This window comes from Panthera onca, chromosome B1 (genome assembly GCF_046562875.1).
Source record: "Panthera onca isolate mPanOnc1 chromosome B1, mPanOnc1 haplotype 2, whole genome shotgun sequence".
Classification (NCBI taxonomy): Eukaryota; Metazoa; Chordata; class Mammalia; order Carnivora; family Felidae; genus Panthera; species Panthera onca.
In genome coordinates, this window is record NC_138342.1 from 91997209 (window position 1) to 92022523 (window position 25315).

At 38.5% G+C, this 25315-nt stretch overlaps 1 protein-coding gene across 1 annotated transcript in view; it reads left to right on the top strand.

Moving 5' to 3' along the window:
* Positions 1–25315, top strand: part of EGF (epidermal growth factor) — a 107039-nt gene that overhangs the window by 51760 nt on the left and 29964 nt on the right. The window contains 8 exon segments of the mRNA XM_078445816.2: positions 1879–2027; positions 6445–6549; positions 8042–8265; positions 11933–12100; positions 13027–13179; positions 16171–16290; positions 21177–21293; positions 21938–22063. Coding sequence (XP_078301942.2) covers positions 1879–2027; positions 6445–6549; positions 8042–8265; positions 11933–12100; positions 13027–13179; positions 16171–16290; positions 21177–21293; positions 21938–22063 — 1162 coding nt within the window.

Sequence of the window (25315 nt, forward strand, 5' to 3'; positions counted from 1 at the left end):
AATCAACTCTTTGTTTAATTGCTATGGATTGATAGCCAAATATAACTATATTTGCAAATAGAAGTTTTGTACTTAAACACTAGCAAAAAATCCTTCTCTCTTTTCCTTGAACTGAATTTAGATAATTCCATGGAAGAATTATATTAACAGAAAGAAATAATTAATAGAAACAATCAGTTCAAGATTCATTTATTACCAAACTAGTTTTTTTTTCCTACACAGTCAGCGTTCTTTATAAGGTGAATAAAGAGACCTAGAATGAACTTGCAGTCATGTGGCTAGTTTTCATTTCTCTGGTCCAGTTCTAATTTTCTTGCTTTTTAAACCGTGGTCCTTGGGCCAGCAGTATCAATGTCACCTAGAGCTTGTTAGAAGTGCAGATTCCCAGGCTCCACCCTGACTCCTGAATCAGAATCTGTATTTTAACAAGATTTCTGGGTGATTCATGTGCGCATTTGAGTTTGAGGAGAAGAGCTCTAGCTTAGTGTTGTTTAATATGAGAAGTACCCATTTTTGTGTTATGGAATAGAACCTTTTCTATTTTATCTAATGATAGCTCATTAGATAATGAATGTTTATGAACATTCTCATCATTGATTACAGGTTTATGTGCATATATGTACTCACAGCTAAAATTCCACACATGCTATCATTAAATTGTCATCTGACTCATGGTTAATACTCTCACAAAATTCTGGTACCTGTTTGCTAGTCTGCACAGTAGACTGAAAAAGAGCTTTGCACCTGCAAGGTATGTTCTGTTAAACAAGGTGGATTAATTAAAATGAAATTAAATGTGGTTAGAGATGAAAGAAACTTTGGCAAATATCTAGTATAACTTTGTCATTTTTACAGTTGAGAAAATTGAGGTGAAATGACTTGGGCAGCACAATTAAATAAATAAGGGCCAAACCAGGAAAGGAACCTGTGTTTCCTGACTTGTAGTGAAATGCAGTGCAGTGGACTGAGCAGTAGAAGACACAGCCCAGCTTGTAGCTGCCACTAAACTGCTTGCTCATCACTGTTCACTTTCAGGCTATAGAAGCCATTAGAGTTCAAGTATAATGGCTTTGTTATTAACCAATGATCAAAGATTAATAAACTACCAAGTAGCAATAGAAATATGTGTCAAGCACAGGTCTAAGGAGATATATATATATATATATATATATATCAGTGATATATATATCACATATAGACTCTTGGTTTCCTCACTGATTGGGGATAATGATACCAAATGCATTCACTGATATATATATCTATATATATATCTGTGATATATATATAGATATCTGTGATATATATATCTGTGATATACATGTATCTGTGATATATATATATATCTGTGATATACATGTATCTGTGATATATATATCTATCTGTGATATATATATGTGATATATATATCTGTGATATATATATATATATATCTGTGATGTGATATATATATATCTGTGATATATATATATATATCTGTGATATATATATCAGTGAATGCATTGAATATATATATATAATTGAGTATATATATAATTGAGTATATATATAATTGAATATATATGTATAATTGAATATATATATAATTGAATATATATATATAATTGAATATATATATATATATATATATATATATATATATATATATATCAGTGAATGCATTTGGTATCATTATCCCCATTTAACCAATGAGGAAACCAAGAGTCTAAGACATCTGGGAAGCAGCAGAGGTGGAATTCAGTTGCTGGTGTGTCTATCTCCAAAGTCAAGCTCTTAATGATTACACTGTATGATCTGAAGGTTACCAACTCCATTTGTATATATTCCACATTAATTTTTTAAAAGCAAATCAGAGAGAAATGCCTGTGTTCTTTTTTGTAGATATATTTTGCCCATACAGCCCTGAAGTGGATAGAGAGAGCTAATATGGATGGTTCTCAGCGAGAAAGGCTTATTGAGGAAGCAGTAGATGTGCCAGAAGGTCTTGCCATAGACTGGATTGACCGTAAATTCTACTGGACAGACAGAGGGTACGCTTCCACCTTCAGTTTTAAGCCACGTGGGATGGGAGTGATGGAATAGATAATACCGCGGACCTCATCCTCCACTTTGTACTCAAGAAATTGTTGCTGGGCACTTGGCTGGGACTGGAGGAAAGATGCTCCTAATGCTGTCCATATTCCCTCCACTCCCCCACACCAACAAGCAGGATGTTCCTCCTTTCATCAAGATTGGATCTGTATCCAAGGGAGAATTGTGTGGACCAAGGAAGTAGCATGTGTTTTCACACTTCAGGCTGTGGTAATCAGAGAAATGCAAAGCCTGTCTGAATGCAATCAACAAGCATCCTCTGAGCACCTGCTATGGATAAAGCCCTGTCCTGGGTATTGTGGGAAATGCAAAGGAGCGTGAAGAGCTGTCCATCTTTGTGGTCAGCTTACAATTTAGCTAGGGAGCTAAGGCGCATGTACACAGGCAAAACCAGTACAAATGCTTGGTCTACTTATCAGTACAAGAGATGTATAAATAAGGCCATACATAAATAAATGCCAAATGAGGGTTGTACACATCCAGAGCGAGTGATGGAAGGGGCTTCAGGGATTGACTAGCCAAACCCCCTCATTTTATAGACTAGAATCCACACGATGGCTCCTTGTTAATAAGCATGAAGGAGGGAGCAGGGCTTTACGTGGGAGTTGTGAGGAGAGTCCTCATGAGATTGGAGAGATGGTCTACTTTCCCTTATGTGGGAAAGAACAGGACTAGAGAGAAATTGTGATATTTCTGCCCTCTGGGCACACTGCTCTTGGGGCTGCAGGAAGGGCAGCTGCATTTGGTGTGTGTGTGGCCTGTGTGAGCCTCCCAGAATGGTGTGGGGTGGGGGGAGGAGGGTGAAGGATGGGGGAGAGGGATGGGTGAAGGGGCTGTTCCTCTTACGTGTGCTCATGAGAGCCCAGTCCTTGCTTCTGAGATAGGTAGCTAACCAGAGAGTACAGGCAGCTGTCACAGGACGGTTTTGGAAATGCTCTGTGCTCTAGGATGTTTTCTCAGAGTAACTTAAAGTAATGAAATGTAATGGTAGACAACCTGAACATCTGGTACCTACACAACTGTGTTAAAGCAAAAGAAGATAGAATTAATTAGGATATCACCTCTATGAAATCAGTGGTCCCAACACAGAACTCCTTCCAAGTTCCAGGGAACAGGTTTATATGCTTGGGGGTAGGTTTTCTATGTTCCAGAAAATCTTCTTTGGTCTAGATAATCCATGGGAAACAAATGGTGTTCTAAAAATTAGCCAGATGTATGGTGTGCTGTACAGTTATCAATAATATGGTACTTTTATATCCAGGGCAAGTATATTTTCATTCATTCATTCATTCGCTTAAACGTTTCTTTCTTTATTTTTTGGATGTTTATTTATTGAATCACTAAAGTGCATCAGACACTGTGCTAGGAGCTTTATATCGATGACACTATTGAAAAAGTAAGTTTTCTTGTCCCCAATTTAAAGATTAAAACATTGAGAATTAAAGAGGTAAAATAACTTTCCCGATGGCAAGCAGCCAGCAAGAAGTAGATCTGGAATTTCAGTTGTGGTAATGATAAAAATCATAATAACAGCCTCCTCTGTGTTGAACCTACTTGAAAGGACGTTTTAAAATGTCAGCTGTGCATAATAACAGAGCTTGCACACGGCTGTTCTCAGAAGGGTAAGCGTTGATCAGGACAGCAGATGTCAGGCGCTCTTGGCCTCTCTGAGCATGCCGGGTCTCCTCATATTTCCCACATGTGCATGGCACCTTTAATTTTAACAGTGTTTGATTAATAGCCCCGTGGTACCTACAACAAGGCAATGCCTTCAGGAGATCGTCACACACCTCCCTGTCCTGGAGAATCCAGACCTCAAATTTCCTAGTTCATTGAGTTCTGTAATAACAAGCCCTTCTAAGTCCTCTTCCCTCTAACGGCAGCTGTTACAAGAAAACCTTTAATTTGTCTGGAAATGAGAGGTTTATAGTTTGAAAACCTTGATATTAGCTAGAAATTGGATTCAAATAACTGAGATTCCAAGTTCATGATATTAGATTATATGGGAACTTTTAACCAATTAAAAGAACCAGAGTGGATGCTTACAGTTTATATTGGCTTAGGAAAAGACAGATTCAAATTATCATCTAAACATAGGCAGGAAGCTAATTGATCATTCCACTGGTAATGCTATTATTTAGCATTAAGGAATCCTAATTCTTGAAGTCAAATGCCCAGTAAAAAATGCATCAGGAAGGTAAAAATAACATGTTTGCTCTTTCTTCTGAGGTAAAAAAAACAACAACAACAACAACAAAAAAAAACTACCATGAGGTATAAATCGCTCTTCCACGGTTCTGGATGGACAATCCTGTCAGGAAATAGGGTGGGTTTTGGAGGATCCCAGTGGCATTGAGACCCATTAGATAATGGATAAAAAGAGAGAGATGCTCCACTAGATAAAGGGTCATGCTCGAACTCCTTTGCACCCAAATGTCCGTGCTTGTCTTTACTTTCTCCTTACCAACACCAGAGTTAGAGATTTGCTTTCTGGCTGAATCAAATAGAAGTACATTATTGGGCGAACCCCTTAGGGAGCTTTGAAAGTAAATTGCAGGAGACCTGCCTAAGACAGATCCAGGGTCAGGAGCTTATGTCCGTCTTGATTCTCATCATTTCACTCCTGCTCAAAACAGTAAGAATTTAGAGATGATGTACCAGTGAGATCAGAACTGACAGTTTTATCTCCCCTGGTCACAAGGAAGTGGCCTCAGAATTCCTTCCCTCCCACCAAGGGACAGGCTCAGTGACAGTTGTGATTGAGTGAATTTGACACATTGAGTTCAAAAATACCTTCCACCCAGCAGTACCTTTCTGACAATCACTTCATCTGGGAATAGAATTATCTTTTAAAAGTGGCCCTGGAGTACACATCAGATTATCAGGGTCTTGAGTTGGTAGTTTGCAAAGTGTACTTGACCAGCACATGCCCTGAGCCAGTTTTAGCTCTGCCTCTCTCCTTCACATAACCTGCAAGGGGGAATATATGAAGCCCCTTCCCAACCGAGTGGCTAGAAAGTGCGCTCAAATAAACCACACAGAGATCTCCTTCGTGTTTAGCAGAACAAGGAAGAGAAAATAGTTCTTCCCTGTGTTTCTGGGTAGGCCTGTTTCATGCAGACATTGTCCACAAGAACAAGAGCTAGGCCTTTCCAGATGTTTGTTGAATGAATTAAAGATAATTACTTTTCTAGTTTGCAGTAGGGAAAAGGCTGAGCAGACAGCATGTGGTGGGGAAGGGTGGTTCTTCTTGTCCCCTCTGCCTGTGGTCCTGCCTGCTCCTGGATGCTGCTGGGAAGCCCAGGTTAGTACACAGGGTGAAAGTGTGCTGCAATAAGGTGTCTGCCCTGAGTCTGGCGACTGCATTCTTTACATTCTCTGTACTATAATTCTCTTTCCCTCTCCTGCTGAACTCTAAGCTCTATGCGAACAAACAAGGTTTTGTTTACTATTGTCTCCAATGCTTAGGCCAATCCCTGACACACAGTAAGTGCTCAGTATTTATTTGACAATAAAGGTTTGTTTAAAAAATAAATGGAAAAATGAGGAGACAAGGATTTTTCTCCCCTGCCAGATTCCAAAGGGTTATTATTTTTTTAATGTAAAGAATACCACATAATATTTCAGTACTCCCATTTGTCTTAGAATCATATGGAAGAAAATTAAGTCAACATTACTCTCTCCATGCTGTCCTTGGGCTGGCTGTCTCTGTGGCCCTTTGAGGCCTACTCTCTTTCCTGTGATCTGTGACCTGTCCTCTGGCTTTCATTGGGTTCAGCAGGAGCTGGGAGGCTGTGAAGAAAAGGGGTTGGTGGTATTTACACCCCTGGCTTTGTCCCTGCCAGCCTCCTGACACAGTCCCTCTTACCTTATCCTTTCACCGTGTATTTTAATTGCGTGGGATAAATAATGGGATGCTATTTAAAAGACTGTGTAAGAAAAGTAGAATTCATGGGTGTATGTCCTGACCTGTGTGTGTGTGTGTGTGTGTGTGTGTGTGTGTGCATGCACATGTGATGGAGGTAGTTTAGAATGCCTATTTTTGCATTTCAGTAAGTAACAGAGAAAAGGAGTATTTTTATTTAAAAAGTAAAGTTGATGTAGGGGTGCTTGAGTGGCTCAGTTGGTTAAGCGTCTGACTCTTGATTTTGGCTCAGGTTGTGATCATGTGGTTTGTGGATTTGAGCCCCTGTGTCGGGCTCTGCACTGACAATGTGGAGCCGCTTCTGATTCTCTCTCTCCTTCTCTCTCTGCCCCTTCCCCACTCACGCTCACTTTTTCCCAAAATAAACAAACAAACTTAAAAAAAAAAGTAAAGTTGATGTAACAAGTTCCTTTTTATCACATACATTTTAGGAAATCTCTCATTGAAGGGAGTGATTTAAATGGAAAGCATCGTGAAATAATCATCAAGGAGGAGGTCTCTCAGCCACGAGGAATTGCTGTCCATCCAATGGCCAAGTAAGCATTTGTAAAAACAAGACACTTTCCCATAGAAGTCATAAGACAGTTCATGTTTGATATACTAGTGTCCAAAATTTGTCTTAAGACCTCAGGTGTTCAGTGGAATCAGAAATCAAGAAAATCCATGAAATTTGTTCAAATTTTCAGAAATGATATAGTTAGCATGACTTCCTCATCCTTTTAATGTCTTTTGACTTTCTATTCTTACATACAAACTTCATTATTCAGATAACCTTCATTTTTTTTTTTTTAACATTTATTTATTTTTGAGACAGAGAGAGAGAGAGCATGAACAGGGGAGGGTCAGAGAAAGAGGGAGACACAGAATCTGAAACAGGCTCCAGGCTCTGAGCTGTCAGCACAGAGCCCGACATGGGACTCGAACCCACGGACCGTGAGATCATGACCTGAGCCGAAGTCGGACGCTTAACCGACTGAGCCACCCAGGCGCCCCAAGATAACCTTCATTTTAAGCAAATTTAATTTTTTTTAAAAAAAGGAGTGGGCTGTAATTCATTAATCAATTAGACACAAGCCCATTTAAGTACTTTCTTTAAAAATCTACATTATTGATTTCCCAAGTGAAGGATAGTATTTAGATTGCATGGCTTATGAATTCTATTTAGAAAAATGATAACATGAGTTCAAATGATAGGTTATTCCTAGATTTAGACATGTGGAAATAGAAATTCTGAAAGATTAGAAGACTATATTGTTAATTGTGAATTAGCAACATATTGGTGACAGATGTTGGTTTAGGTTTAGAGAATTAAGGAGAATAATGGATTCCTTCCTACTTGTTAAAACAGAAGGATTAAAGACTAACCCTATTTTGTTTCTAATGAAAGTTTTACAGTGGTCTATGGGAAACAATATACTGGCAATAATTGATAATTGATTTGGAGCCAGCCATATGATTAAAAAAGTGGGACTATAACCACCTCCAACCTAACCAGTATAAAAGGCAATGAACCATATGACAAAAAGTGTGCCTCAGCATCTGATTTATGGAAGTTAAAACTGACCAAGTTAACTGAGTACATTGTATAAAATTAGGTAACAGATAAATATGCTATTCCCTTTATGTTGTAATTTAACATATATAGTTTTATATATGCATGGCAGAGGGACAGGCTAACAAGGTTTTATTTATTGCCTTTTGCAGCATGAAACACTAATTTAAGAATATGCTCTTGAACACACTTTCAATTAGTAATATAGTAAAAATTTTCAAACTAATAATTTCTTCTTTATCCAATGACCTAAACCTTAATTCAGCATTTCCTATCCAAGATGCTCTACATGGAAAGATAATTTTTGCTATTGAGAATTATCTGTCTAATGTTCACTGCTATACTCTCTATGTTCCTTAGTGTACCACTTCAGCTTATTCTATTTAAAGTGATTTACATTGACATTTTCAGTGATGAAAGAATGAAAGATTTTTTTTCATGCAAATTTTATTTGTTGTATGCTTTCTTGATTAAAGGCGATTATTCTGGACCGATATGGGGATTAATCCACGAATTGAAAGTTCTTCCCTTCAAGGCATTGGCCGACGGGTTATAGCTAGTTCTGATCTGGTCTGGCCCAGTGGAATAACGATTGATTACTTAACTGACAAATTGTATTGGTGTGATGCCAAGCAGTCTGTGATCGAAATGGCCAATCTGGATGGTTCAAAACGCCAAAGACTTGCCCAGAACGATGTAGGTGAGGTTTTGGGATGGGTGATTTCTTAATCTTGGCCTGAGTGTTAACGAGTGTTGATGAGTGTTAATGAGTGTGAAATACAAAATGGGTTTGGGGTGCCTGGGTGGCTCAGTCTGTTGAGTGTCTGACTCTTGATTTTGGCTCAGGCCGTGATCCCAGGGTCGTGAGATGGAGTCCTGCGTTGGGCTCCAATCTAAGTGGAACCTGCTTAAGATTCTCTTTCTCCTTCTTCTTCTCTCCCCTGCTTTCTCTCTCTCTCTCTCTTTCTCTCTCTCTTTCTCTCTCTCTCTCTCAAATAAAAACAAACAAACCCCACAAAATATGTTTACACACACACTCACCCCTAGGTGCCCTCCTCCTTCAGCCATATGATAAAAAAGGCATGGAGACAGACTGACAGACTTCTTGGGAGATTCCTGAGCTACAAAGATTACCTTCATATTGGAATACTGGATAAAACGTAGTGACGTATAATCATTTCCCTTTGCCAAGATTTCCCCAAATCAGAAGGAAAATATTAAAAATTTTAAGATCTCTGAAGAATAAGAACTTGGTTTGTTGTCATTTCTTATGTTTTAGACAATGTCATTTGTACAACTGTGATAGTATCACCTTTAGACACTAATGAATAAACATTTATATGCAAAGGATAATAAATATAGTTTCCAGATTTTGCATGGAGTGTTGTATATATTCATAAATATATTTAAAATGCTGTAGTCTATGCTAAATGTTGAAAGAGAAATACTGAATGTACCAGGAGCCATTGCATGTTCTTAAGCAGCAAGTGTATATGATAAGACTGGTACCTCAGCATAACCACTTAAGGAACAGTATTAGGGTTGGATTGAAATCCGAGGGAAGGAAATTAGTCAGGAGGCTACAGCAGTTGTCCGGTCAAGAGCTGATGAAAGCCTCGGATAGAACAGTGCCATGTCAAAGTGGAGTGGAGGACTAGAGTATTTAAAAAATCATTGTGAATGAAAACCTGAGAGGATTTGGTAACAGACTGAATATTAAAATGAGAGCCAGGGAGATATTGAATATGCTTTGGAGATTTGGAAACTGGTCGGTTGAGAAGATGCAAAAATATGGTCTGTTTTATGAAGAATCTAACTAATAATCTGTATAAGGTATTGTTTTGTCCATTCTTTTTGATTTACAGGAAATGAATTTCTAGATTTGTATTATACAGTAAACAGATCATGATAAGTATAGTTAAACATTTTATATACTTACAAGATTCTTTAAAAATTAAAGGTACACTTTACAATAAGTTAAAAACTTATGTATGACCATAAACTATTTATCCATGCACTTAACAGATATTTATTGAATCATTTGATGGAAGTGGACATACAGTAGAGAGTAAAATGAATATGGTTCCTGTGAAGTCATAGAGTCTAGTTGGGGGGGGGGCGTATATTATTTAAAAAATACATCACCCAAATAAATGGGAAATTATAGCTTTGCTATATGAAAGTATAAAGGAATTTGAAAATTCCTATCCAGAATGTAAAGATACCATATGCTAAACCAAACGCATAACAGACATTTTGTGAATGATTTCTATTGCTGCTGTAATCTAATGACTATACAACTTCTTATTAAAAGCTGTTATCAAATATTTGATATGAAAATATCTAAATGACTATTTCCATCATTACAGTGCCATCTACTGGTATATAAGTGGTAACTTCTCAGCTGCTTAGCTCAGTATATTTAATGTAAAGATTGAAGGAATTCGTTCTGAATTTAACATTCAACTGTGGCTCTTCTATTAAAAAAATAAGGAAGGGGAGTCTGGGTGGCTCAGTCGGTTGAGCATCCAACTCTTGAATTCAGCTCTGGTGGTGATCTCACAGTTTCATAAGTTCAAGCCCCACGTTGGGCTCTGTGCTGACAGTGGAGCCTTCTTGAGTTCTCCCTCTTTCTCTACCCCTCCCCTGCACATACTATCTCTCAAAATAAATAAATAAACTTTTTTAAAAAATAAAGAGGACTATGTCTAGTGTGAGGTATTTGTTCAAAAAAACCATAGCTAATTCTCATCAACTATACTTCAATATTAAAATTAAGAAAAGTAATTTTTTTCAAAAAGATTAAGAAAACATAGCTAATTCTGACACATGCTACATGTATGAACCCTGGGGACATTATGGTGAGTGAAATAAGCCAGTCACAAAAGACAAATACTGTATGATTGTATCTATTTGAGGTCTCTAGAATAGTCACATTCATAGAAGGAGAAAGTAGAATGGTGTTTTGCCAGGGACTAAGGAGAGTGGGAAATGGGAAGTTGTTGTTTAATGGATATAGAGTTTCAGTTTTGCAAGATAAAAAAGTTCTGGAAATCGGCTGCACAGCAAAGTGAATGTACGTAACACTACTGAAATGTGCACTTAGGTTAAGATGATATATTTTATGTTAGATGTTTTTACCATAACAAAGAAACCTTATAGCTATATAAAAGAATTTCCTTGATGGACTTCTAGCTTTAATTGGGGACGAAGAACTAGAAACTAAAATACATCTTAAAGACCCTGGTCAATAATGATGGATGGAGACTCATGGTCACCAGGACAAGTCATTTGAGTCTGCTGCCAGAAGAGGGAGACATTTATTCTAATACATTACATCCATTGCTTATTTGCAAAAATAAAACAAAACAAAAACAAAAACAAACAAACAAACAAAAATTGTCCCAGAAAATGTGACTGGACATGATTAAAGCTTCCCAATTTGGGGCTCCCTAGCTTAGCCTCTAACCACTTGAGATAGTGTATTACAACGTTTCTTTGCTTACTATAAATACTTGAATATCTTATCAGTTCTAGGAGCATGGCGAGGTGGTTTAATTGAGGTGGGGTCAGGGAACCCACTTAGGGGTTGATAGGAGCCATGAAAATGGAGGTAGTAGATAATAAATGACTTTTAAAAACTTTGGCTAAGAAGGGAAAGAAAAAGACAAAAAGATGCTAGAGGGGCCAAGGAGATGAGGATATTAATCGGCTAAGGGAAGGAAGCTAGTAGAGTGAACAGAGTAAAGATGTAAAAGAAAGAGATAATTGACAGACAAATTTCAAGAGAAGGCAGAAAGAAAGAGACTAAGAGCACAGGTCATTGGACTAATATGGCATAACAAGAGATATAGGAAAGGAGGTAAGGGTCCAATGCAGCAAAATGTGTTGTTGGAAATGGGAATTGAAGGAGACAGCTATTCAATTACCTCAAACTGTTAAAGATCGTTGAAACAACCTATGACTTTAGTACTTATTATTGCCATTCAAAAGACAAGGAACCTAATGCAAAGAGAGGTAAAAATCACTTTCTGAAGCTTAGTCTGTACTGTCAGAATCACCAAGCATGGAAACATTCCCATCCTGGTCTTCTTCTTGATATTCTGTCAATCAACCCACATTCTCCCACTCCCCATATGATGCGCAACAGTGCTAGGACTTCCTAGCGCTGGGCTTGCATTGTAAGATGATGTTTGCTCATTATGTGGGTTCTTCTTGATGCAGGTGTAGTAGTGGCGTGTATCTTGCTTAGCAGCTATATTAAAGGAATGATTTGGTGTAGGAGTTGTGTATGTTGTAAGCCTTGTCCTTTTAAAAATAATCATGGCAGAGACAAGATGTATGTAATGGATTTAAACTGCTTCCAGGTCACCCTTTTGCTATAGCTGTGTTTGAGGATCACGTGTGGTTCTCTGATTGGACTATGCCATCGGTAATAAGGGTGAACAAGAGGACTGGCAAAAATAGGGTACGTCTCCGAGGCAGCATGCTGAAGCCTTCATCACTGGTTATAGTTCATCCATTGGCAAAACCAGGTACACGGGACATGTTACACAGTCTTTCTTTGGCTGGAATCTGCAACTATTTTAATTGTTTGATGGGAGAAGAGGAGGGTGATTCTCACTAATTCGGGTAGATGTTAAGATTTTGTAAGATGTGGAAGCACCTGGGTTGCTCAGTTGGTTGAGTGTCTGACTTTAGCTCAGGTCATGCTTTCACAGTTTGTGGGTTCGAGCCCTGCATCAGGCTCACTGCTGTCAGCTCAGAGCCTGGAGCCTGCTTCGGGTTTCATGTCTGCCTCTCTCTCTGCCCCTCTCCTGTTTGTGCTCTTTCTCTCTCTCTCAAAAAAAAAAAAAAAAAAAAAAAAAAAAAAAAAAAAAAAAAAAAAAAGATTCCGTAAGACGTGGATTGGGTTTAAACTAAGACAATCTGGTACTGAATTTGGGCTTTATCTCTCCAGTCTCATCTTTACCTCTCCTGGCCAGCTTTTATTAAATGTTCCTTTTCAAGGATGCTTGGGTTAAAGGCACTGAAAGGGAGGTCAGGGTTTGGGGGTGCAATTTAGACACCTGCAATGGAAGCTTCTATCTATACTGGGGCCTTTCCCCACCCTGTGAGAGTGCCAGTGAGTGAGCATTATCCAGTGTCCTATGTAACTTCCTTCTGAATTGCCCTTTGTCAGTTTGACTAGATTATGAGTCAGGAAATAAGGATCACATCTGCCTAAAGAGCTTCTTGAACAAAAGCACTGGCTATACTCAATAAATACTCATAAGGTAATAACATTCTGAGCTTATCTTAGAACTGGCTCCTTTAGGAGCTCTTCTGAAATAGCTCTTGATATAGGCTCCATTTAGATACACTAAGTTTCTCTCCCCAAAAACTGTACAATGTGATTTGTATCAATGGCACTCTTTTCATCTCCAAGCCCATCTGTGAATGTACCTCTTTTCCCCACAAGGATCAGATCCCTGCTTACACCAAAATGGAGGCTGTGAACATATTTGCAAAGAGAGGTTTGGATCTGCTCAGTGTTTGTGTCGTGAAGGTTTTGTGAAAGCCCCAGATGGGAAAATGTGTCTGGCTCTCAATGGCCATCAGATACCACCAGCAGGTAAGTTGATAAATATGTGGCTAAATTATTTTACTTTGGCTCAGGAATATAATTCTACATCAATCATATGCTTTTGCTGATTTTTAGTATTTTATATTATTAAAAGCTTCCCTGCTTTTAGGGATGCCAAGTTTGTTTTGTTTTGTTTTTCTTTCTATGAGTTTAGGCTCCTAATTTTTATTTTTTATTTTTAGGCTCCTTATTAAAGACTAAATTCAATTGACCTCCTCCAGTTGTAAAATTAACAAAAAAAGATAATATTCAAAATGTTAAGTTTCCAGCCCTCTGGTCCCGCATTTACGATGGAGTGGCCCAAACTTGGAAATAAATGTTAGCATTTTACCACCTCAGATAATGTTTAGAGACATTTTGGCCTCAGTTTTTAAAGGTAGTCCTATACAATCCTCCTTCCACATGGCTGGGCTTAATATGAAAAAACAAAGTCCTTTATAGTAAATAACTTTAGGATATTAAATAAGTGTAGGGAATCTAGCCTGAGAATGCTTGTGTTCCACATTTAAATAACTAATCATGTTTTTGAGGAAGAGGACAGAAGAGTAAATCAAATGTGATGTGTAACCAGTAGTGTGCTGATTTGCTTTCCTTGAATGTGTATGTAAATAATGAAGGAGAATTTGAATTCATCTCTTGAAGTTTTCATACCAAAGAGAATTTAAATTTTATTTACAAATTCTTTAATTCATTTATCTGGTAGGCAAGGTTTAAGTTACGTGGTAGATTAACAGCAAACAAATGGATTAATTATCCATGGACCAGAATTGGTTATTTTGGATTTTCAGAATTTTCTATTAATTGTTGCTGTAGCACAACAGTTCTCAATATTTTTGGTTTTATGACCCTTTACACTCTTAAACATGACTGAAAACTCCAAAGAGCTTTTGTTAATGTGGGTTAAATTTACCAATAGTTATGCTATTAGAATTAAAAATAAAACTAAAAAATATATCTATTAAAATTATAATATTTTATTATGTATGAACATGACATATTTTTAGGGAAATAAATGAAGTAACTATATTTTCTGGAACAAAAAAATGTAGGGAGAATAATAGCATTGTTTTACATTTATATCTTTAAAGTCTGGCTTCATATAGGGCAGCTGGATTCTCATATCTGCTTCTATGTTAAATTTGTTGTTGTGTTGTTTTGGTCAAAGCCTGTGAAGAAAACCTGACCTCACATAGACGTGGATTTGGAAAAGGGAGGATTGAAAATTTAATAGCCTTTCAGATGCCTTTTTTGTATTCTTTTGATAGTATATCAGAACTGGACAGGTGGTAGTTTCTTAAACCTTAGCCTCAATGTGGAATCGGAAGCCACATCAATAATCTTTTTGTCACCTGTTATTTTAAAATCCAGTGGGTTTTTTTTTGTTTTGTTTTCTTTTTGTTTTGTACTTTGAGTGGCTCTTTTACCAATGTGTGATTTTGTGGCATCATGTTGGTCATTTGAAAAAACTGGCTGGCCGAGTTGTTGCATATCTTCCAAGTGTCACACACACATCCAGTCACATTCACTAATTAATTACCGTCAAACCCATTAGAAAAGCTCTTGAGTTTTGAGATTTTGTCAAGCTCAGCATAGTGGGAAAATTTTTCCAGAATTCTACTTTTCACTTGGAAGCTGAAGTTTTATCATTGGCAATAAGTACTGTCGATTGCTTTTCTTGAAACAACATACGCACTTCATTTTTGGAAGGTGCTTGCCAGACCTCCAAGTGTTAATAACATACTTTGTCAGTCTCCCAAGTAAAAATTATGTCCAATGAAAAAGAGGCTAGTTTCAACTTGCAGCTACACACATGCTTTTCCTCCAGACGACTATCATCGCTTCAGTGTGTACACAGAGTGTTTTATATATACTTTCCATTTCATTATACAGAATATTAAAGAGCCAAGTATTCCATGGTTGAGATTTTAAAAAATTAATAATTCTTACTGTTTCATCATGGGTCTTTTTAAGTGAAACTGTGTGTGTGTGTGTGTGTGTCTGTGTGTGTGTGTCAATGTGTGCAGTGAAGACATGACTGTTAGTTGAGTTTTGTGCCATTGCCTTAATTCATACTAAGGCACCAGTAATTTTGTCTAATTGGTTTGCCCCATTAGTATCAAAGTCAACACAGGGAAAAAAGGCAAACAATATAACATGTATTTGTGAAAGTAGTTTTGACGTTAAGGACTCTGTGCAATGGGAACCCACTAGAGAACTAAGAGAACACACTAAGTGTTTTAGGGGATCAATTTCTCCCATGTACTGGGTTCCATGCCTATGTTAAATTATGACTTGTTTATACCCTTCCATGTTTCTTTTTTAAATTTTTTTTTAATGTTTAATTATTTTTGAGAGAGAGAGGGGGAGAGACAGAGGATGAGCCGGGAAGGGGTAGAGAGAGAGGGACACACAGAATCCAACGCAGGCTCCAGGCTCTGAGCTGTCAGCACAGAGCTTGACGTGGGGCGCGAACTCACAAACTGCAAGATCATGACCTGAGCCGAAGTCAGACGCTTAACTGACTGAGCCACCCAGGTGCCCCTTCATGTTTCTGAATACAGGTAAAATAAGGCTAAAGTAAGTATTGAAAGCAGCCTAAAGGAGAAAGACTATGTATGGAAGGCAGGTTGGGGAGATCATCGTATTAATTTGTCCTTATAGCAGGCTGTGATTATGAGCTGATTATGTCCATTAGTATTTTAGTATTTTATGCATTGTTTTTGCCAGTACCTAAATTGGTCTTGTCTTTTTGCCCACTGTCTCTCCCTACCCTCAACCGTCAAGTGCACTGAGTGAAGCTGGGAGGGTGTGGTACAGCAGGTGAGGTTTTCTAAGTCACCAAGATACTGCTAGTTGAGTGCTCTTACTGTACAAGTAAGTCTGAAATTACAACCAACAAACATCTACAAATATAAGTTAAAATCAAAACTTTCTTGAATCATAAAAGGTAAATTAACTGTATCTTTTGACCTTCAGTAGGTAGTGAAGCAGATCTAAGTAACCAAGTAACGCCACTGGATGTCTTATCCAGGAATAGAGGATCTGAAGATAACAGTACAGAATCTCAACATATGCTAGTGGCTGAGATCATGGTGTCAGGTATGAATGATGAGTTCTCAACACAGCTTTGGTTCCAACAATTTCTATCCTTCTAATTAGAATCCTGAATTCGTTCTCTAACTTTGGCTAAATGTACACAAAACTAATGAAGCCAAACTTTGGACTCAAATTTTGGTCCTTCTTTTCTGAACCGTGTGCCTGAGGAAAATGGCTCCCTATTAGACAGGACATGAACTTTACTCATCGAGAATCTTTGAACTGAAACTTCTTTGAAGAAATCTAACTTGGAAACAAAGGTGAAAAATAAGACAAAACAGATATGAGTGTATCCCTATCCATACCTAGTATTTTTTATCTTTTGCCCATCTAGCTATACTTCCGTTAGTGTGAAAAAGTAGATTGTAACTGATAAGCAAACGTAAGTTGGTTGCTTCAGCTGCTTCAAAGTTTACAAACGGCAAATATTTGAATTGTTTTCTTCTGTACTGCACGTTTATCACCAAAATACGAAATAATTTGTTCAGTATGTAACAAGTTTAGGGAGCCTCATTCTTTTATATTCTGTATTCTATTTACTCATGAGGTCAATGGTGTTCAAACTGGGCTTAGCTCAGCCCTAGAACTTTTGCAAACCCCACCCCTTCTTCACTCTGCTCTCTGCCCTGTAATCAGTGCAGCTCTACTTTGAAATGTTTTATTTATTTATATTTCTGGCTAAGATTTTATTTTATTTTATTTTTTTATTTATTAAAAAAATTTTTTTAGTGTTTATTTATTTTTGAGACAGAGAGAGACAGAGCATGACCGGGGGAGGGTCAGAGAGAGAGGGAGACACAGAATCTGAAACAGGCTCCAGGCTCTGAGCTGTCAGCACAGAGCCCGATGCGGGGCTTGAACTCACGAACTGTGAGATCATGACCTGAGCTGAAGTCGGATGCTTAACCGACTGAGCCACCCAGGCGCCCCAAGATTTTATTTTAATAAAGTATCTGTGGCGAAAAATAAGTTTGAAGGCTCCACATCAAGATCTTAGATACACTTAAAGCGCTCATCCAACTTTTGTGGCCTGCAGACTCCTTTGCCAGTGTACCAGAGCCTGGAGACCTCTTACCTCTCCCTATAAGAACTTATCAGTGTGATTTTTTTTTTTTTTTTATAAAATGCAAACACAGAGGTGGATATTTTTGGTAATAATAACTTGTACAGAGGTTTAGAGTTTACCAGTTACTTTAACCTCTAATATGATTCTTATCACAACACATCACTTAACAGATTTGAAAACTGAAGCTAAGATATATTAATGTAATGAGTTTACCAAAGAGTTTTGAAAATTAGGACCAAATAATTAATTCATGTCAAGAAAAAAAGTCAGGAAAACATGGTCACATTAGGAATATTCCTCATTTAGTGACTATTTGCTACACACTGTGCTAAGCACTAGGGATACCATGATGAGCTGAAAATAGCCTTGACATCCAAGGTCATAGTCTGATGTGGAGGCAAACAAATGATAGAATAAAACAATATTAATAAATATTAACAGTATAGAGAACCATTTCAAAGTTGCTAGGGCTCCCTAAAGGTTCATGGAGCGTATTTTGAAAGACTAATGTTTGGGAGATTCCAAGACCAAGATGAATGACAGATAGTAAATTAGACACACGGGTGGGATGGAGGGGAGGATGAGATGGCCAAAGATTGGAATACATAAACTATATAATATGCTGTGTCTGGCTTCATACCTGAGACTGTACTGTACCTTGTGCAGAATGGATGGAATTGATTGCCTTTGTGAAAACTACCTCCTCTTTCCATATCTAAACTGTGTTCTATTTTGTCTTAGTCTATAAAGTTTTAGTTCTACCTGTATTAGGCTAAGGGTCATATTTATGTTTTGTAGTGAGATTTCATTTAAACAAAATATCTATGCCAAAAAGAGTTTGAAAATGGTATAAGAGATTTTAGGTTAGTATCAATATATTCTTATTCACCAAAGACACAGAGACTGGTATATAGCAAGTAGATCTGCATAGAAGATGGCAAAGAAATTCAATCATAAAAAAGTTTCATTGTCAGGTTTACAAAAATAACGAGTTCTTCTAAATTCATGAATAAAATTTAAAATTCTTAACATGGCCTGTTGGGCCCTGGATGAACCAGTCCTTACACACCTCAACAGCCTCAATGTGTGCCTTTCTAGCCTCGTCTTTTTTTTTTAATTTTTTAAATGTTTACTTATTTTTGAGAGAGAAACAGAACACAGCATGAATGGGGGGAGGGGCAAAGAGAGAGGGAGACACCAAATCTGAGGCAGGCTCCAGGCTCTGAGCTGTCAGCATAGAGCCCGACACTGGGCCCAAACTCACGGACTGTGAGGTCATAACCTGAGCCAAAGTCATACCTTATGAACAGAGCCACCCAGGCACCCCTGTCCTCAGCTTTCTATGGCCAGCTTCAGTTATACTGGCCTTGCCTATAACATACTGATGTTGTGTTCTCAGCCCACAGTATTCTTTCTATACCTTTTCAAGTCCTATGTATCCTTCAGATCTCTCAGAAAGCTTTTCTTAGTCTCCTAACCAGGTAAGATGAGAGTTATTTCAGCTCTCTTAGAATGTGGTATTGTTTCTTGAGAGTGCTTATCACACGTGTACCTCAATAATTAATTACACAAGAAAGCAGAACCCCTGTCTATATTCTCTATCACTGTATCTGTGGCTCTCTTTAGGATCTGGCATATAGTAGGGACTTTTAAATGAATTACTTTTATTAGTTTAATTAATAGTCCCAAGAGTCTTTTCTTTTTTAAAAATTATTTATTTATTTTGGAAGCGACAGAGACAGCATGAGCAGGGGAGAGGCAGAGAGTGAGGGAGAGGGAGAGAATCCCAAGCAGGCTCCGCACTGCCAGTGCAGAACCCAGTGCAGGGCTCGAGCCCATGAAACTGTGAGATCATGACCTGAGCTGAAACCAAGTGTCAGGCACTTAACCAACTGAGCCATGCACGTGCCCCATCAAGAGTCTTTTCTAATGTGATAAGGCTAATTCTGATTCAGACGGTCACAATATGCTTCTTCTTTGTTGTCCTTATTTACATATGTGTAGAATTTATTATTCTCAAGGCTTTTAAAAAAAAATCACGTTTTTTCAAGTTTGGGACACCTGGTGGCTCAGTCCATTAAGCACCCGACTCTTGATTTTGGCTCAGGTCATGATCTCATGATTCAAGAGACCAAGCCCTGTGTCAGGCTCTGCAATGGCAGCATGGAGCCTGCTTGGGATTCTCTCTCTCCCTCTCCCTCTGCACCCCCCCCCCCTTCTCGCTCTCTTTCTGTCTCAAAATAAATAAATAAACCTAAAAAAAAAAAGAAAAAGAACATGCTACTCTTGATCTTGGGGTCATGAGTTTGAGCCCCACATTGGGTGTAGAGCTAACTTAAATAAATAAACTTAGACAAAAAGCACTTTTTTTCCCCAAGTCCTTACAATAATCATGTGAAGTAGATTGGACAAAAAGTGTCACCTGTATTTTGGATATTTTGGAGAAGAGGAATGTGAAGCCTAGGCATTCCTTCCAGAGGAAGTTTGTGGCAGAAAAAACTTTGGTTATGGCCCATCCCCCTGCAACGGCACATCCATTGCTTTTCATTATGCAAAAGCTGCCTTGGGGTTTGCAAGTTACCAAATAAATCCTGAGCCATATTCTAATTTAAGGCAATTCTGCAAGTGATTTAAAATATCTTGGGTAATTGGATACTGTCCACTATACACTGAACAGCCTTGTGACTTGAGCGCTAGTCTTCCAAATGCATGCCAAATCAAATATAATTGATTTAGTCTGAACTTATCCATCTTGAAGAGTCATGAGTGACAGGAGAGGACCAAGCAAGAATGAAGGGCATGTGTTCCCACAAGAGAAACCTCACTCAAATAGCTAAGCAAATCAAATGCAATTACCCAATGTCTACATTCACATGGAACCTGAATCCTACTTAGATCATTTAACTTTCTTTTATTTATGGGCAAATTTAGAGTGCTTCTTTTACCTCCTCAGTACTCAGATGAGCAAACTTACCAGTGAATAGAGAGATGATAGTTCATATCCTGCTGTGGTATGTCAGGCCCCCCCAACTCCAAAAGAGAGGAGACATTTGGACAATGATTATATACATGAGTAGTCAAAGGAAAAAAAAACACAAAACTTGCTCATGTTTATGGCTCAACATGTAGCTCCATCCCCTGGGGCATTTGCATTTCAATGGAGTATGAAATGAAATGATCCATTTACAGCATTTAGTTTGCATGGTTCATGACTTTTGTAAAAGTGCCTTGAAGTTTGCAAGTCACTGCATAAATCTTGTGACATACATTTCTCTTATATATGAAACATAATCTTAGTAAATTGACAATAAATCTTTCTATTGTATCTTGTGTTATTATAATAAATTGTTATTTATTGTTTCTCTGCCATGTTGGTACACAGATCTACTTGCTATATATTAGTCTGTGTCTCTTTGAGGGATAAGAATATATTGACCCCTATTGTATGTCATGATGGTTGGAAATTCTCAAATAAACAATACAACTTTTGAAACTTGAGTGCATTCACTCCTAGGAATGTTATGGTTCAGACTTGCAAATGGTTTTTAAAAAATGATAAACAAGTTCACACAGGGCTCTTTGAACACCAAATAGTTTTTTAAGACTAGAGACTTATTGAAAGCATGTAAATGGAAACATATGGCTGGTGGATCCTTTAATATAGATAAAGCTTATAGGTCAACAAATTGTTTCTATTTGGAGGTTAACTATCCCAGAACTCAGGAAAGGAAGTGCTGGAATGTTCTGTAGAACCCCAAACAGTCAAGTCCATTTTCCCCCCTGAGGTCTGCAAATAATCTGATGGGTTTCTCCCTGTTGGCAGATAATGACGACTGTGGTCCTATAAGATGTGGTACATGGGCTCAGTGTGTTTCAGAAGGAGAAAATGCCACATGTCAGTGTTTGAAAGGATTTACTGGCGATGGAAAACTATGTTCTGGTAAGAGCAAAGGCCAATACACATAATATCTGGAAAACAGTGAACCAGATAATACTGACTCAAAATCTCCAGAGGATTTATGTAATCAACAGGATTGAATAAGTTATTTGATATTAGCTAAAAAGATAATGGATAGTATATATAGAATATATGAAACACATGATATGTGGTTATATTTCAGTGAGTTTATATTAAAATTACATAATATATGCAGTTGACATTAAAGGAAAAAATATAATTAGCTTCAGAAACATGAATTTGAGTTCAAGTCAAATTTATGAAGTCAACAATTCCAATGACAACACAACTTTCTCCCCTAAAAGCTGAGGTTTTGCTGGATAGGTTTCTATTTTATATTGATAGCCTTGAAATTTTAAGTTAGTGACTACTGTAAAAATCTCAGTTCTCATGGTCTGAAACTCTGGCACAATGTGATGTATATACACATACTTAGCTAATCAGACACCTGAGAAATCTGTAGAAACGGATTCAGAAGGCAACTTTACAACCAAGATGCAGAGTCTGCATTACGTTTGCAAATAGCATCTGCAAGCGGCTGAAAGATCGTATTTGAACTTATGTTTCTTTTTTCCTATGACTCTCATTTGTGTACATATTTCACTAGTTGGTCATGTTGCCCACAGATATAAATGAGTGTGGGACAAGCACCAGCGTTTGCCCTCCCACCTCCTCCAAGTGCCTCAACACTGAAGGCGGCTATGTTTGCCAGTGCTCAGAAGGCTACCGGGGAGATGGGATTCACTGTCTTGGTAAGAGAGCATGTGTGCCAAGGGAGGAGGGTGGAGGCAGGCCTCAGAGAATCATGAAACACGGTGGGTGTGGTGGGTCAGGAGAAGACAGGCTATAATTTAGGTGCCACGCATGTTAGGACTGAAAGAGAAGTTGCGTGATGTTCAAACTGACATATCTCAGTTCTTGATGAATAGTCAGGTTTGTGCCCTTGTGCTATGACTGCAGTCGTCAGCTTCAAGACCCCGAAGAGGTGGTTTGCCGCTCTGCCTTTCTTTCTCTGGGATTTGAGTGACTCCCGTGCCTCACCCACACTCTATACCTCGAGCCATCCTCGGGGGAATTGTACAGCATTTTCACTGTCATTGAATTTGGCAGTTGAACTGTGGTGAACTGCAGAGCTGCTGTAGGTCTGTTGGAAGTGACTGCTATGTGCATGAAAGAAAGGAAAAATGGTTCTATGAAGGGGTTCATCAGGTGTCTCTTGATAAGTTTCAAAGATGAGAGATTCAAGGGGCACCTGGGTGGCTCAGTCAGTTCAGTGTCGGACTTTGGCTTGAGGTTTGTGGGTTTGAGCCCCACCTTGGGCTCTGTGCTGATGGCTTTGTGCTGACAGCTCAGAGCCTGGAGCCTGCTTTGGATTCTGTGTCTCCCTCTCTCTCTGCCCCTCCCCTGCTCACACTCTGTCTCTGTCTCTGTCAAAAATAAATAAACATTAAAAAAAAAAAAAGATGGGAGATTCAAGTCACTGACATTTGGATACAAGTAAAGCATGATTAAGACCTCTTTTCATAATTACCATCCTCTGCCAAGATCTGGGTGTGGCTTTTGGGTTGGGAGTTCACTTAGTGGATGTCTGCCATCATTCCAGGTGTCAGTAGCATAGTAGTCTGCACAAGTGGGGACATGCCTGAAGCCATCATGGCCCAGTGAAGTGGTTATCTGAAGTTTAACAGGGCTTTAACATGTCTCTTTCAGTATTTTCTTTTCCTTCTGAAAACATACAAATCTTTTCACGGTGAGGGGCAGATGACCCGATAAGAAACTAAAATGCTATTGCTTTCTCCCACATGTTGAGGTTGAAGATGAAATCAGTCATAACTACCAGTTTTCTGGATCTGGTTGGTTTAAATCAGACCTTTATCAGATTAGTTTTGTGGAGCCCACAGTCATTTGTAAATGCTCTTTTAAGCACATATTTGGCTGTCAGTCAGGAAAATGTCACTGCTCTAATTAAGCAGGCTCATAGATAATTTAGACAAACAGGCTTTATATTTAATTTGCTTTGAAGAGAAAAGAAGGTATACTTTCTTGGATGTTTAAACTCATTGTAGTCTGGATTCTCACTGTGTCACTAACCTACCTCCTTCCAGTAGTGAGCACACAACAGGGCATCATGGCCCAGACTACCCGGATGGCATGGAATCCTCAGGCCACATGGAAGAATGGGCCTATTCTTGTTCTCTGTGTGTGTGTCATTCTCCCTCTCTGTCTTCCTCCCCCCCTCCCTCTCCCCCTCTCTCTGACTCTCTCTCCCTCCCCCTTCTTTCCTTCCTTCCTCTCCGTATATATGTAGATATAGTGCTTTAAACCATGCCTGGCACATAAGTGCCATTGTTGTTGTTATTATTCTTAAGAGTGGTTGTATTTTTTGGCCAAGACTATATCTTTGTTTTTGCTTCTTAGAAAAGCTTTCTATGACTCTCAAGATAATAGTTCATAGAAATTATAAATCATAAGTAAGTAAAAAAAAAGACTCAATTTGAGCCATCAGGATAGCAGTTTAATGTGACATATATTCATTTAGCTCTTATTAGTGGAAAGACACAGCAGTAGGACCTGTGAGGAAGACCAGAATGCTGGAGGTAGAGCCTGTTTGCGAGAAGAGCAGGATCTAGAAGAAATGGAGCTAATAATAAATAGAGAAGAAGGGTGTGCATCATGGGAGAAGTAAAAACTACAGTGAAAATTCACAACTGGGAGAATATCTGTGTGAGGTATTAGGAAAGACTTCATGAAAGAAATATCACTATGGATGGACCTTGTGGCATGAGGAATTTTTATTTATTTATTTTAAGGGGGTGGGGAGAGGCAGAGGGAAAGAGAGGGGTGGGGGGAGAGAATCCCACACAGGCTCTGCACTATCAGTGCAGAGCCTGACGTGGGGCTTGGACCCAGGAACTGTGGGATCATTACCTGATCTGAAATCAAGAGTCAGATGCTTAGCCAACTGAGCCACCCCGGCACCTCAAGAGTAAATTTTTATTAGAAATGTGAAGGAAGGGGGGAATTCCAGGCATAAACATATTACAGGTCTATTTGGGAGGTAGAGAATAGCCCAACTGATCCCTAAGCATAGTGGGTGTGAGAGAAACAGACTGAGGCTGGCAAGGTGATGTCTTAGTCTGCTCAGGCCTTCATAACAAAATACAGCATCGACTGGATGGCTTAAACAACAGAAATGTATTTTCTCACAGTTCCGGAGCCTAGACATTTGAGGTCAATGTGCTGGCTGATTCAATTCCTGGTGGCAGCTCTTCTGGGCTTGCAGACCACAGCCTTCTTATTGCATACTCACATGCCTTCCTGCTGTCATTGGGGGGGGGGGGGTGAGGTGGGGTGGGGGGGGGCATGTGGTGTCTCTTCCTTTGCTTTTTTTAAATTAAAAAAAATTGTTTTAATGTTTATTTTTGAGAGAGATAGAGAGAGGGAGAGACAGAGCACAAGCAGGGGACAGGCAGAGAGAGCCAGAGACACAGAATCTGAAGCTCCAGGCTCTGAGCTGTCAGCCCAGAGCCTGATGCGGGGCTTGAACTCAGGAGCGGTGAGATCATTCTCTCTCTTTTCTTATAAGAACTTCAATTCTGTTGGATTAGGGCCTCACTCTTATGACCTCATTTAACTTTAATTACTGACTTAAAGTCCCCATCTCTATACATAGTCACATTGGGGGTTAGAACTTCAACATGTGGATCTCGAGGGAGATTCAATACAGTTCATAACAAGTGGGTTGGGTTACATATGTAGGAGACTAGAAGCTGAGCATCAGTCATTGGGGTTTTACTTCTCTAGACCAGCACCATCCAACAGAAGTGTAATGTAAGTTACATATATGACTTTAATTTTGCTAATAGCCACGTTACAAAAAGTACGAAGAGACAGGTCAGATTAATTTTAGATTTTATTCAATCCAATATGTCAAAGGTATTAATATGTTAATATGCAATCAATATAAAAGTTATTGAGAGATTTCACATTTTTGCTTCATGTTG